The 15,739-nt window shown below is 44.1% G+C and overlaps 1 protein-coding gene across 1 annotated transcript in view; it reads left to right on the forward strand.

Moving 5' to 3' along the window:
* LOC121578019 (histone deacetylase 7) overlaps positions 1 to 15,739 on the forward strand; it is a 92,258-nt gene that overhangs the window by 75,035 nt on the left and 1,484 nt on the right. The window contains exons 19-23 of the mRNA XM_041892059.1: positions 6,952 to 7,049; positions 10,995 to 11,113; positions 11,857 to 11,990; positions 12,452 to 12,536; positions 13,703 to 13,856. Coding sequence (XP_041747993.1) covers positions 6,952 to 7,049; positions 10,995 to 11,113; positions 11,857 to 11,990; positions 12,452 to 12,536; positions 13,703 to 13,856 — 590 coding nt within the window. The remainder of the gene's footprint in view (positions 1 to 6,951; positions 7,050 to 10,994; positions 11,114 to 11,856; positions 11,991 to 12,451; positions 12,537 to 13,702; positions 13,857 to 15,739) is intronic.

The following is a 15,739-nucleotide window of genomic DNA, read 5'->3' on the forward strand; positions in this document are numbered from 1 at the left end:
GAGGGTAGCAGTGATGTCACCACAGCACCATGTATCTATACAACACACTAGAGGGTAGCGGTGATGTCACCACAGCACCATGTATCTATATAACACACTAGAGGGTAGCGGTGATGTCACCACAGCACCATGTATCTATATAACACACTAGAGGGTAGCGTGATGTCACCACAGCAGCATGTATCTATATAACACACTAGAGGGTAGCGGTGATGTCACCACAGCACCATGTATCTATATAACACACTAGGGGGTAGCGGTGATGTCACCACAGCACCATGTATCTATATAACACACTAGAGGGTAGCGGTGATGTCACCACAGCACCATGTATCTATATAACACACTAGGGGGTTGCGGTGATGTCACCACAGCACCATGTATCTATATAACACACTAGAGGGTAGCGGTGATGTCACCACAGCACCATGTATCTATATAACACACTAGGGGGTAGCGGTGATGTCACCACAGCACCATGTATCTATACAACACACTAGGGGGTAGCGGTGATGTCACCACAGCACCATGTATCTATATAACACACTAGAGGGTAGCGGTGATGTCACCACAGCACCATGTATCTATATAACACACTAGAGGGTAGCGGTGATGTCACCACAGCAGCATGTATCTATATAACACACTAGAGGGTAGCGGTGATGTCACCACAGCACCATGTATCTATATAACACACTAGAGGGTAGCGTGATGTCACCACAGCACCATGTATCTATATAACACACTAGGGGGTTGCGGTGATGTCACCACAGCACCATGTATCTATATAAATCACTAGAGGGTAGCGTGATGTCACCACAGCACCATGTATCTATATAACACACTAGAGGGTAGCGGTGATGTCACCACAGCAGCATGTATCTATATAACACACTAGAGGGTAGCGGTGATGTCACCACAGCACCATGTATCTATATAACACACTAGGGGGTAGCGGTGATGTCACCACAGCACCATGTATCTATATAACACACTAGAGGGTAGCGGTGATGTCACCACAGCACCATGTATCTATATAACACACTAGAGGGTAGCGGTGATGTCACCACAGCACCATGTACAGTGAGGGAAAAAAGTATTTGTTCCCCTGCTGATTTTGGACGTTTGTCCACTGACAAAGACATGATCAGTCTATAATTTTAATGGTAGGTTTATTTGAACAGTGAGAGACAGAATAACAACAAAAAAATCCAGAAAAACGCATGTCAAAAATGTTATAAATTGATTTGCATTTTAATGAGGGAAATAAGTATTTGACCCCTCTGCAAAACATGACTTAGTACTTGGTGGCAAAACCCTTGTTGGCAATCACAGAGGTCAGACGTTTCTTGTAGTTGGCCACCAGGTTTGCACACATCTCAGGAGGGATTTTGTCCCACTCCTCTTTGCAGATCTTCTCCAAGTCATTAAGTTTTCGAGCCTGACGTTTGGCAACTCAAACCTTCAGCTCCCTCCACAGATTTTCAATGAGATTAAGGTCTGGAGACTGGCTAGGCCACTCCGGGACCTTAATGTGCTTCTTCTTGAGCCACTCCTTTGTTTCCTTGGCCGTGTGTTTTGGGTCATTGTCATGCTGTAATACCAATCCATGACCCATTTTCAATGCCCTGGCTGAGGGAAGGATGTTCTCACCCAAGATTTGACGGTACATGGCGCCGTCCATCGTCCCTTTGATGTGGTGAAGTTGTCCTGTCCTCTTAGCAGAAAAACACCCCCAAAGCATAATGTTTCCACCTCCATGTTTGACGGCGGGGATGGTGTTCTTGGGGTCATAGGCAGCATTCCTCCTCCTCCAAACACGGCGAGTTGAGTTGATGCCAAAGAGCTCGATTTTGGTCTCATCTGACCACAACACTTTCACCCAGTTCTCCTCTGAATCATTCAGATGTTCATTAGAAAACTTCAGACGGGCCTGTATATGTGCTTTCTTGAGCAAGGGGACCTTGCGGGCGCTGCAGGATTTCAGTCCTTCACGGCGTAGTGTGTTACCAATTGTTTTCTTGGTGACTATGGTCCCAGCTGCCTTGAGATCATTGATAAGATCCTCCCGTGTAGTTCTGGGCTGATTCCTCACCGTTCTCATGATCATTGCAACTCCACGAGGTGAGATCTTGCATGGAGCCCCAGCCCGAGGGAGATTGACAGTTCTTTTGTGTTTCTTCCATTTGCGAATAAACGCACCAACTGTTGTCACCTTCTCACCAAGCTGCTTGGCGATGGTCTTGTAGCCCATTCCAGCCTTGTGTAGGTCTACAATCTTGTCCCTGACATCCTTGGAGAGCTCTTAGGTCTTGGCCATGGTGGAGAGTTTGGAATCTGATTGATTGATTGCTTCTGTGGACAGGTGTCTTTTATACAGGAAACAAGCTGAGATTAGGAGCACTCCCTTTAAGAGTGTGCTCCTAATCTCAGCTCGTTACCTGTATAAAAGACACCTGGGAGCCAGAAATCTTTCTGATTGAGAGGGGGTCAAATACTTATTTCCACATTACAATGGTAATCAATTTATAACATTTTTGACATGCGTTTTTCTTGATTTTGTTGTTGTTATTCTGTCTCTCACTGTTCAAATAAACCTACCATTAAAATTATAGACTGATAATTTCTTTGTCAGTGGTCAAACGTACAATATCAGCAGGGGATAAAATACTTTTTTCCCTCACTGTAACACGCTAGAGGGTAGCGGTGATGTCACCACAGCAGCATGTATCTATATAACACACTAGAGGGTAGCGGTGATGTCACCACAGCACCATGTATCTATATAACACACTAGGGGGTAGCGGTGATGTCACCACAGCACCATGTATCTATACAACACACTAGGGGGTAGCGGTGATGTCACCACAGCACCATGTATCTATATAACACACTAGAGGGTAGCGGTGATGTCACCACAGCACCATGTATCTATATAACACACTAGGGGGTAGCGGTGATGTCACCACAGCACCATGTATCTATATAACACACTAGAGGGTAGCGGTGATGTCACCACAGCACCATGTATCTATATAACACACTAGGGGGTAGCGTGATCTGACCACAGCACCATGTATCTATATAACACACTAGAGGGTAGCGGTGATGTCACCACAGCACCATGTATCTATATAACACACTAGGGGGTTGCGGTGATGTCACCACAGCACCATGTATCTATATAACACACTAGATGGTAGCGGTGATGTCACCACAGCACCATGTATCTATATAACACACTAGAGGGTAGCGGTGATGTCACCACAGCACCATGTATCTATATAACACACTAGGGGGTAGCGGTGATGTCACCACAGCACCATGTATCTATATAACACACTAGAGGGTAGCGGTGATGTCACCACAGCAGCATGTATCTATATAACACACTAGAGGGTAGCGGTGATGTCACCACAGCACCATGTATCTATATAACACACTAGAGGGTAGCGGTGATGTCACCACAGCACCATGTATCTATATAACACACTAGAGGGTAGCGGTGATGTCACCACAGCACCATGTATCTATATAACACACTAGGGGGTTGCGGTGATGTCACCACATCACCATGTATCTATATAACACACTAGAGGGTAGCGGTGATGTCACCACAGCACCATGTATCTATATAACACACTAGAGGGTAGCGGTGATGTCACCACAGCACCATGTATCTATATAACACACTAGGGGGTAGCGGTGATGTCACCACAGCACCATGTATCTATATAACACACTAGAGGGTAGCGGTGATGTCACCACAGCACCATGTATCTATATAACACACAAGGTGGTAGCGGTGATGTCACCACAGCACCATGTATCTATATAACACACTAGAGGGTAGCGGTGATGTCACCACAGCACCATGTATCTATATAACACACTAGGGGGTAGCGGTGATGTCACCACAGCACCATGTATCTATATAACACACTAGAGGGTAGCGGTGATGTCACCACAGCACCATGTATCTATATAACACACTAGATGGTAGCGGTGATGTCACCACAGCACCATGTATCTATATAACACACTAGGGGGTAGCGGTGATGTCACCACAGCGCCATGTATCTATATAACACACTAGATGGTAGCGGTGATGTCACCACAGCACCATGTATCTATATAACACACTAGAGGGTAGCGGTGATGTCACCACAGCACCATGTATCTATATAACACACTAGATGGTAGCGGTGATGTCACCACAGCACCATGTATCTATATAACACACTAGAGGGTAGCGGTGATGTCACCACAGCACCATGTATCTATATAACACACTAGGGGGTAGCGGTGATGTCACCACAGCACCATGTATCTATATAACACACAAGGGGGTAGCGGTGATGTCACCACAGCACCATGTATCTATATAACACACTAGAGGGTAGCGGTGATGTCACCACAGTACCATGTATCTATATAACACACTAGAGGATAGCGGTGATGTCACCACAGCACCATGTATCTATATAACACACTAGGGGGTAGCGGTGATGTCACCACAGCACCATGTATCTATATAACACACTAGATGGTAGCGGTGATGTCACCACAGCACCATGTATCTATACAACACACTAGGGGGTAGCAGTGATGACACCACAGCACCATGTTTCTATATAACACACTAGAGGGTAGCGTGATGTCACCACAGCACCATGTATCTATATAACACACTAGGGGGTAGCGGTGATGTCACCACAGCACCATGTATCTATATAACACACTAGATGGTAGCGGTGATGTCACCACAGCACCATGTATCTATATAACACACTAGAGGGTAGCAGTGATGTCACCACAGCACCATGTATCTATATAACACACTAGATTGTAGCGGTGATGTCACCACAGCACCATGTATCTATATAACACACTAGAGGGTAGTGTGATGCCACCACAGCACCATGTATCTATATAACACACTAGGGGGTAGCGGTGATGTCACCACAGCACCATGTATCTATATAACACACAAGGGGGTAGCGGAGATGTCACCACAGCACCATGTATCTATATAACACACTAGAGGGTAGCGGTGATGTCACCACAGCACCATGTATCTATATAACACACTAGAGGGTAGCGGTGATGTCACCACAGCACCATGTATCTATATAACACACTAGGGGGTAGCGGTGATGTCACCACAGCACCATGTATCTATATAACACACTAGAGGGTAGTGGTGATGTCACCACAGCACCATGTATCTATATAACACACTAGGGGGTAGCGTGATGTCACCACAGCACCATGTATCTATATAACACACTAGAGGGTAGCGGTGATGTCACCACAGCACCATATATCTATATAACACACTAGAGGGTAGCGGTGATGTCACCACAGCACCATGTATCTATATAACACACTAGAGGGTAGCGGTGATGTCACCACAGCACCATGTATCTATTCAACACACTAGGGGGTAGCGTGATCTGACCACAGCACCATGTATCTATATAACACACTAGAGGGTAGCGGTGATGTCACCACAGCACCATGTATCTATATAACACACTAGAGGGTAGCGGTGATGTCACCACAGCACCATGTATCTATATAACACACTAGAGGGTAGCGGTGATGTCACCACAGCACCATGTATCTATATAACACACTAGGGGGTAGCGTGATCTGACCACAGCAGCATGTATCTATATAACACACTAGAGGGTAGCGGTGATGTCACCACAGCACCATGTATCTATATAACACACTAGATGGTAGCGGTGATGTCACCACAGCACCATGTATCTATACAACACACTAGGGGGTAGCAGTGATGACACCACAGCACCATGTATCTATATAACACACTAGAGGGTAGCGTGATGTGACCAGTGGTACATCAGGGTACCCCTAATCTGCTCCAGCATCTCTTAAACATGAAAGGGAAATAAAATAGAGAAAAAAAATGAAGAAAGAGGATGAAGAAGAGAAGAACAATGGAGAGAGAGAGAGAGAGAGAGAGAGAGAGAGAGAGAGAGAGGGAGAGAGGGAGAGGGACAGAGAGGGAGAGGGACAGAGAGAGAGGGACAGACAGAGAGAGAGAGGGAGAGGGACGGACAGACAGACAGACAGACAGACAGACAGACAGACAGACAGAGAGAGAGAGACTAGTTGGCAGTTGATGGCGGAGCGCATGTGTTTTGAGTTTACCCTGTGAACATCCCGTCCACGAGAGACACTCTGCGATGCACATCATCACACACATACACACTCATAACCACACACAAGCACACACACATAACCACACACAACGACACGCACACACAATGGAAATGACCACGGTTTGTTACCAATTGGGTGTCACTCAGTCCTCACTATCTCCTCACCATGACATTGAGCGATGGTGGAGGGGTTTTCAAAAGCGAAATAGTTACAGTAAATAGCCGCTTGCAGGACTACAAGAGAGGCAGGCATTTTAAGGCCTACTCTGCTCATAAGACCCTGCAAGGTTTTGCCTGGCATTTGGTGAAATATAGTCTCTCGTGACAGATGTTACCATTTGGTTCTGTGTGCTGAGTTTGGGTGAAATATAGCTAGAAACTAAACTCAAGAATATATGTCCCTGTAGTTTGTTAAAACTGGGACATATTCTGTGTGTAGTTTTGTTGTTGCTCTGAGTGATTTATGAGCAGATTTGACAAATTGTATAAAAAATAAAAATAGTTGAGTTGATGGAGGCGTTGAATTAATGTCCAGCCGTCTTTCATTTAGAAATTGTAATCACTCCCTTATGTCATTGAAATGTGACGCAGCTTTTCCTCAATGGCACAAATGCGCATTTTGACCTTCCCTCAACTCTCAGCACAACTTTCAATGAACTAAGATGTTAACATGATAACTATGAATATTAATGAATAACAAGTAATATCTCTATGTATCTCTCTACCATATCGTTCTCTCTTTCTCTCCCTCTCTGTCCAGGTGGGAGCGGGAGCAGGTGAAGGCTTCAATGTCAACGTGGCGTGGTCAGGAGGCTTGGACCCCCCCATGGGCGACACAGAATACCTAGCAGCATTCAGGTACAGAGTTAGAGATACACCTAACCTACCTCACCTTAGCTCCAGCCCAATTCACATTAAAACAAAACCACAAAAGTGCAAAGATTATATTTTAGTCAATGATTCATAGAAAGTCTCACCAAAACTCTTCACTCATCCTTGAAATACTACGCACAGCTGTGATATAACAGACATGTACAGTATCATGTGTTTATATTGTGGTGCAAGTTTGATGTTTGTGATGCCCTCGAGCATATGGTGTAGATCCATGCCACTGAATGGAGGTGTGTCCCCATGTGTCTTTTTTCTGTGCACCGCACTTTCCACTTCATTCAAGCCACAGCCCCTGAATGAATAGCTGCTCGGTTTGCGGCGTAATGAACTTTGAGCGTTCCTGTCAGCGGTGTTGGCTCGGCACCAGACGATGAACAGTATGTGAGGTCCGTATGGTGCATACACACAGTGGGTGGGCCAAGCTTGTCAAACTCAGGATTCTAACGGTGAAAGCCATACTGTACCGTTACGAGCCATCGATTCCAACAGGCAGACGTTAGGCTCAATGTTTACCCTAGGCATACTATGCTAATTGTTAACTCACTGAGAGCCACTTTAGCAGTATGGTCTGTGTTGATTCACTGGTTGTATAGAAGAAGAAGAAGAAGAAGAAGAAGAAGGAAACCTAGTAACTGTTCCCTAGTTTAGGTGTATGTTACCTAGTGACTGTATCTTCGTTATGTGTACAGGTAGTTCCCAGTACCTAGCAACTGTCACTTCGTTTTCAGTACAGGTGTATGTTACCTAGTACCTTTTTCGTACAGTAGCTCAGCTGTCAATACAGGTAGATGTTACCTAGCAACTATCACTTATTTTTCTAAGTAGCCTACAGGTAGATGTTACCTAGCAACTGTTTCTTGTAGACCTATAGGCTATATCCTAGTGTGCAATTTGGGAAATCCAAATGTAAAATCCCATGAATTCACCTTAGAAACACATTTTTTCAAGTGAAAATTAGTTCACTTTACCACGCGCTCCCCCACCCAATTCCACCAACAAACACTGTAAAGCAATAACTTGTCAATTCTGTGCAAGGAAAATCTGTGACTGAGACTCTATTCCCCAGACTTTCTGTACAGCCAGAAAAGATGCACCCAATTTCAGACTTTCTGTACAGCCAGAAAAGATAAACCCAATTTCAACTTTCTGCATTGGCCGTATTTTATGCATCTTGAAATTTCATAAATGTAATAACCTGGTTCCATGCAATCTTTCTAATTTTATTCATATTCATGATTGAGATTTCCGGGGGGTGGAGGTTGAGTTGTTTAAAGAAATAGTGGGTTGGTGGTTTTCAGTATAATCTGGCAAATTCCTTTAGTTGGGGGATACAACATGCTGTGTGTGTGTGTGTGCGTGCGTGTGTGTGCGTGTGTGTGTATGATATGCAGTAGGATCAGGTGGTGGGGTCAGTGGTGTTTTTTTTTTTAATCTAATGAGGTAGGTTTTGTTAGGGGGGGTGTGGGGGGGTTGATGTAGCCTTGTGAATTTTTGTGAAGCTTGAGAGCGTGTTACTGAAGAGGAAGTGTGTGTGTGTGTATGCACACCCATTTGTATTTGTTCATGTACACGTGCATGTTCATTTATTTGTGTGTGTGTGCGAGGGGATGCACAGGCTGCAGGGTCTGGTAGTGCAAGCCGGGAGGGATCGGGGTGGTGATGGGAGTGCATGGCGTGGGGGTAGTGCATTGTTAGGGAATCCAAAGGCGGCGTAATTAAGCCCAATGGATCCCAGATGACTGGCTGTCAGTGACGTGAGAAGAGGACCGAGCCCCTAATGGGAACCAGACGCCCGCCAAAACGCTTTGAACTGCCGGCCGGAGAGAGGGGAGGGGGGAGGGAAAGAGAAGAAGAGAGAGAGAGAGGGGGAAGAAAGGGGAGAGAGGGGAATCAAACACGGCATGGGCCGTGTACACTCGCTAAATCACTGGCAGCAGCAACGGGAGGATGAGGAGGATGAGGAAGAGGAGGATGAAGAGGAGGAAGAGGAAGAGGAAGAAGAGGAGGAGGAGGAAGAAGAGGATGAGGAAGAGGAAGAAGAGGAGGAGGAAGAAGAGGAGGAGGAAGAAGAAGAGGAGGCGGAAGAGGAAGAGGAGGAGGAGAAGAACAAGGGAAGCGGTTCCAGAAGATGAAAATAGAGAGGGTGTGCAGGCGTCATCCTCCCCATCCTCCTCATCCTCCTCATCCTCCCCTCTGACCATCTCTGTCCTGGTCCTGTTATTTGTTTACTAACACTTTAGATAAAGTTGCCCTTATTGTCATGTAGTCAGTTTTAACTACTTTGGTATCCAGAATGTAGCCTAGTAGTTACTCGGGTGTACCTGGTAACTGCATATAACATAAAACAATGATTGAATTTTAAGGTACAGGCTAAATGTTTTTTTAAATTAAGTTTAGTGACAGTAACCACAATTTTTATAAATTGTTTACCCTTATTTTACCAGCTAAGTTGACTGAGAACACAGTCTCATTTACAGCAATGACCTGGGGAATAGTTACAGGGGAGAGGAGGGGGGATGAATGAGCCAATTGAAGTCTCAATCAAACTGAGAAATGTAAATGATGTGTAACTATCGTTAGGCTAAATGGTATCTGTGCAACTTTATGTAATTTATATCCATCTATTATTTGTGTCATTAGTCAGAGCACCATATGGTTAGCGTTTCAACTTTAATTTACTTTTAAATGGGGTCACACTGTGTCACATACCTGGGTATGTTACCTGGATGTTTGTTGAAACGTTTCCGACAGTTGGACTGATCAGTGGTAGCTTGGTTCCGGATCTGTTTGTGCTGATTGGCGATGACCACAGGTATTGGCAAGACAGCACAAACAGATCTCAGACCAGGCTAGATCCGTGGAACTTGGGATTTAATTTGACCATGTCTCTTCAAAATGTCACCCTATATGACTGGGTAGTCAGTGATTTATTTGCAAATTAACATGTTATGTGGTCATACATATACTGTACACATCTCTCCCAACCATGAATGTTACATTACACTTCTCTCTTCAAGAGCATGTGATATACAGTAAGCAATAAAGCACAGTATGTTTTGTGTGTCACGAGAGACTAGGGTGTTGAATGTACAGTCGTTTAAAGGGTCAAAGTCACATGCAGAAGCCTATGTCCACTGTGATTATTATTTGACCCTGCTGGTCATATATGAACGTTTGAACATCTTGAAGAACAATCTGGCCTTAATGGCCATGTACTCTTATCATATCCACCCGGCACAGCCAGAAGAGGACCGGCCACCCCTCAGAGCCTGGTTCCTAGGTTCCTGCCTTTCTAGGGAGGTTTTCCTAGCCACCGTGCTTCTACATCTGCATTGCTTGCTGTTTGGGGTTTTAGGCTGGGTTTCTGTATAAGCACTTTGTGACATCTGCTGATGTAAAATGGACTTCGTCTTTTACCAAATAGGGCTATCTTCTGTATACCTTGTCACAACACAACTGATTGGCTCAAACGCATTAAGAAGGAAAGAAATTCCACAAATTAACTTTTAAGAAGGCACACCTGTTAATTGAAATGCATTCCAGGTGACTAACTCATGAAGCTGGTTAAGAGAATGCCAAGAGTGTGCAAAGCTGTCATAAAGGCAAAGGGTGGCTATTTGAAGAATCACAAATGTAAAATATATTTTGATTTATTTAACACTTTTTTGGTTACTACATGATTCCATATGTGTTATTTCATAGTTTTGATGTCTTCACTATTATTCTACAATGTAAAAAATAAAGAAAACCCTTGAATGAGTAGGTGTGTCCAAACTTTTGAATGGTACTGTACTTGTTGGAGTGCTTGACCTACAATAGCATTGAACCTCCTATTTTGAAGACATGAATAACTATTTTCTCTTGTCAATGGGTTTAATGGTCTAGTTTCCCTCCCTGTCTGTCTGTCTCCAGGACTGTGGTGATGCCGATTGCCTATGAGTTCTGTCCTGACGTGGTGCTGGTCTCATCTGGTTTCGATGCCGTCGAGGGACATCTGGCGCCACTGGGGGGCTACAAAGTGTCAGCCAAGTGTAAGCTCACTATTCACTGTTCCTCACTAAATCATATGCGGGGACACACAGATCAATTTATTTTTACATGTTTAGTCATTTAGCAGACACTCCTATCCAGAGCAACTTACAGTAGTGAGTCACTCCTATCCAGAGCAACTTACAGTAGTGAGTGGATACATTTTCACGCTGGTCCCCCGTGGGAATCAAACCCACAACCCTGGCGTTGCAAGTGCCATGCTCTACCAACTGAGCCACACACGTCCCCAGTATGTCTACCTCATCTTCACAGTCTTAGGACTCTCATTAAAGGATTCTGACGGTTCTAAATTCCACACCAGGGACGGGCAACTTTGATGGAGGTGGGGGCCACAAAAAATCTGAACTCATCATGAGGGGCTGCAGTAGCTCGCGGGGTCTGCGTAACCACATCCATACCCACACATGCAGTCAGAGCCGGACCTAGCCTTTTGCGAGCAAAACATTTTAGCAGCCCCTCTCTTGACAGCGGAGAGAAAAAAATTAAGTTTTAGAGTTAATTTCCTGTAATTCTACACATTTTGCCATGGGGCGTAGAGAAAATGTTGCAGTTTTAAAGCAAGTTTGCGGCAATTCCACACGGTGTCCTGTGTGTGTGTGTGTGCATGTGTGAGTGTGGAAATATGGAGGACTTTGGAATGCATCAGTGAACTTTGGAATGTTTTAAATCTTTTCATTGTAATTTGTAAATTGAAATAAAGTATTTAAATGTGTCTCCCCCAAAGGTTTTGGCGTTCTGACACATCAGCTGATGGGGCTGGCGGGGGGGCGGGTTGTCATGGCGCTGGAGGGGGGTCACGACCTCACTGCCATCTGCGATGCCTCTGAGGCCTGTGTCAGGGCCCTGCTGGGCACCCAGGTCAGTAAACACAGACCTAGGATCAGCTTACTTCTCCCTAAATCCTATCCTTCACCATGGGGGAAACAACACTATACTGACCTTAGATCAGTGTCAGGGGGAAACAACACTATACTGACCTTAGATCAGTGTCAGGGGAAACAACACTATACTGATCTTAGATCAGTGTCAGGGGAAACAACACTATACTGATCTTAGATCAGTGTCAGGGGAAACAACACTACACTAACCTTAGATCAGTGTCAGGGGAAACAACACTATACTAACCTTAGATCAGTATCAGGGGAAACAACACTATACAGATCTTAGATCCGTGTCAGGGGGAAACAACACTATACTAACCTTAGATCAGTTTCAGGGGAAACAACACCACTACGTGTGTGCATGCTACCTGTGTGTGTCTGATGTTTTACTCCAGTGTTTGAGGTCTCCCCCCAACCCTTCCGTGTCTTCCCCTCCAGGTGGAGCCCCTGTCTGAAGCAGTCCTGGAGAGGAGACCCTGTCCCAACGCTGTCTTCTCTCTGCAGAGAGTCATACAGGCCCAGGGTGAGCTTCTGATACACAACCCTTCTATCTCTCTTCCTATCTCAATCTTTCTTTTGCCCATTCTCTCTAGCTGCCTCACTTTCTCTCTCTTTATCCCATTTCTCTGTCTTTATCATTCTTCCCTCTCTCAATCTTTCTTTCACTCTACAGCAGACATGGGCAACTGGCGGCGGCCCGCGGCCCCCCTTTTGAAAGCCCTCAGATCAATTTCCCCCCCAGAATTGGGGAACTCAGTCGGGGTCTCAACTTACTGTTGCGAGTTAGAATAGTAGAATACACAAGGCTCAATTTAGAAATGTGGTTGTGCATCAACAGTTTTTCTCTTGTTATGTCATTCACTGATAGTCAGTCAATTAGCCCATGTCAGCTAAATTGTTTTAGATTGCTAAATTAGTTGTGCACACACGCACACGCACACACACACACACACACACACACACACACAGAGAGAGAGCCGGCCACTGCCTTCCTGGCTCCAATTATCTTCAAACACTTCTCTAACACACGATCTTCACAACATCCCTCCTGATTGCGCGCAAATGTTATCCCATTCCAATTAGATTAATTACAAATATTTGCAAAGCCACAAGAATGTTAAGCCCCTTCATTTAGGCAGAGGGTGAAATATATGTGTGGTGAATACTGGGAACACACACACCATGGTCCTCTCTTTCTATTTCTCACACACACACGCGCACACACACACACACACACACACACACACCAAGGTCCTTTAGCACAATTGTGTGATTTAAATGACACGAATGCTGAATTAAAATTGTGGTATTGGTATTTTATTCCAACCACACACACAAGTATTAGATGTAGTATTGCTTAGTATACAGTTCACATACTTCAAAGACAGAATAGCTCAACTTTTAAGAGAGTACTCTGCGAGGTTGCAATATGAAAACCTGAAACAATCTCTCTCTCTCTCTCTCTCTCTCTCTGTCTCTCTCTCTCTCTGTCTCTCTGTCTCTCTGTCTCTCTCTCTCTCTCTCTCTCTCTCTCTCTCTCTCTCTCTCTCTCTCTCTCTCTCTCTCTCTCTCTCTCTCTCTCTCTCTCTCTCTCTCTCTCTCTCTCTCTCTCTCTCTCTCTCTCTCTCTCTCCCTCTCTCTCTCTCTCTCTCTCTCTCTCTCTCTCTCTCTCTCTCTCTCTCTCTCTAGGTGAGTACTGGCGGTCGTTGAGGGAGGTGGCCCACACAGTGGATCAGTCCTACCTGCAGGCCCAAGGACACAGTCTGAGACGTGGCTCAGAGGACCACAATAACACCGTCTCCGCCCTGGCCTCTCTCTCCATGGCTAGCCTCACCACAAACAGGTAACAGAACTGACACTATGTAGTAACAGCACTGACACCATGTAGTAACACTACTGACACTATGTAGTAACATTACTGACACCACATAGTAAAAGGCCTGACACCATGTAGTAATAGCACTGACACTATATAATAACAGCACTGACACAATGTAGTAACAGCACTGACACCATGTAGTAACAGCACTGACACTATATAATAACAGCACTGACACTATATAATAACAGCACTGACACTATGTAGTAACAGCACTGACACTATGTAGTAACATCACTGACACCATGTAGTAACAATACTGACACCACATAGTAAAAGGACTGACACTATATAATAACAGCACTGACACTATGTAGTAACAGCACTGACACTATGTAGTAACAGCACTGACACTATGTAGTAACAGCACTGACACCACATAGTAAAATGACTGACACCATGTAGTAATAGCACTGACACTATATAATAACAGCACTGACACAATGTAGTAACAGCACTGACACCATGTAGTAACAGCACTGACACTATATAATAACAGCACTGACACTATGTAGTAACAGCACTGACACTATGTAGTAACAGCACTGATACTATGTAGTAACAGCACTGACACCACATAGTAAAATGACTGACACCATGTAGTAATAGCACTGACACTATATAATAACAGCACTGACACAATGTAGTAACAGCACTGACACTATATAATAACAGCACTGACACTATGTAGTAACAGTACTGACACCATGTAGTAACAGCACTGACACTATATAATAACAGCACTGACACTATGTAGTAACAATACTGACACTATGTAGGAACAGCACTGACACCATGTAGTAACAGCGCTGACACTATGTAATAACAATACTGACACTATGTAGGAACAGCACTGACACTATATAATAACAGCACTGACACCATGTAGTAACAGCACTGACACCATGTAGTCTTATATAATATCAATATAATATAATGTAATGTGAGATTACATTTAAAGTGATGGTTTACTCAAAACATCCACAGACAGGTAACATCACTGACACCCTGTAGTCTCATTTGATATTAATATAATATAATAAAATATTAAGTGAAGTGTTATGACATTAAATTATAGTTAAAGGGATGGTTCACTCAAAATACATATTTAGGTTAATTAGTTATTTTTAGCAGCCTCTGCCTAGCATTGGCTTTCCTGGACTGAAAGCTAATGGAATCATAGGAGGCGTTTTCTTTACAACAGTTATTTCTCTACAACAGCCTACTGTAGGTATGTGGAAAATCATGTACATGTGTACTACGAGTGAACCACCCCTTTAAATATGTATTAGATGAAAACATTGCCTTACATCTCAAACATTAAATCCTCAGCTGTCAGCTGCATCTCATCACACTGCTTTAGATTAGCGATCATTTCCAACACCAGTCCCTAGATTGGCTTTTGAACCAGAAGATGAATCAATTAGTGTTCTAATTGAATTTTATGGGAGAGAGTGTGAAAAACCAGAAGACACAAAAGACGACGCAGCACCGTCTGTCTCCCTTCAAAGGTGCAATATGCAGAAATCCGCCATTTCCTGGTTACTAAAATTCTAGTAGTTCGTCTAATTTCAGTTGATGTGATAAAACAAGCAACGTATAGTGTAGAGAATCATTATACGATCAAACCCCCTGTGAAATATATTTTCAATCACCAACAATATAGTTTTTTCAGCTGTTTGAAGCTGGTGTACAAAACCGAAAGTAAAAGAAACGCAAAAACTAAACTTAAGACGGGAAGCATAGAAATAGGGCACATAGTACAGCTTTACTGCTTCTTGCTTTCAATGACAAAGACATATCTATAACTCACATTTCTATATGAATTTGGTCGGGTCTCCCAAAAA

This window comes from Coregonus clupeaformis, chromosome 12 (genome assembly GCF_020615455.1).
Source record: "Coregonus clupeaformis isolate EN_2021a chromosome 12, ASM2061545v1, whole genome shotgun sequence".
NCBI classification, from domain to species: Eukaryota; Metazoa; Chordata; class Actinopteri; order Salmoniformes; family Salmonidae; genus Coregonus; species Coregonus clupeaformis.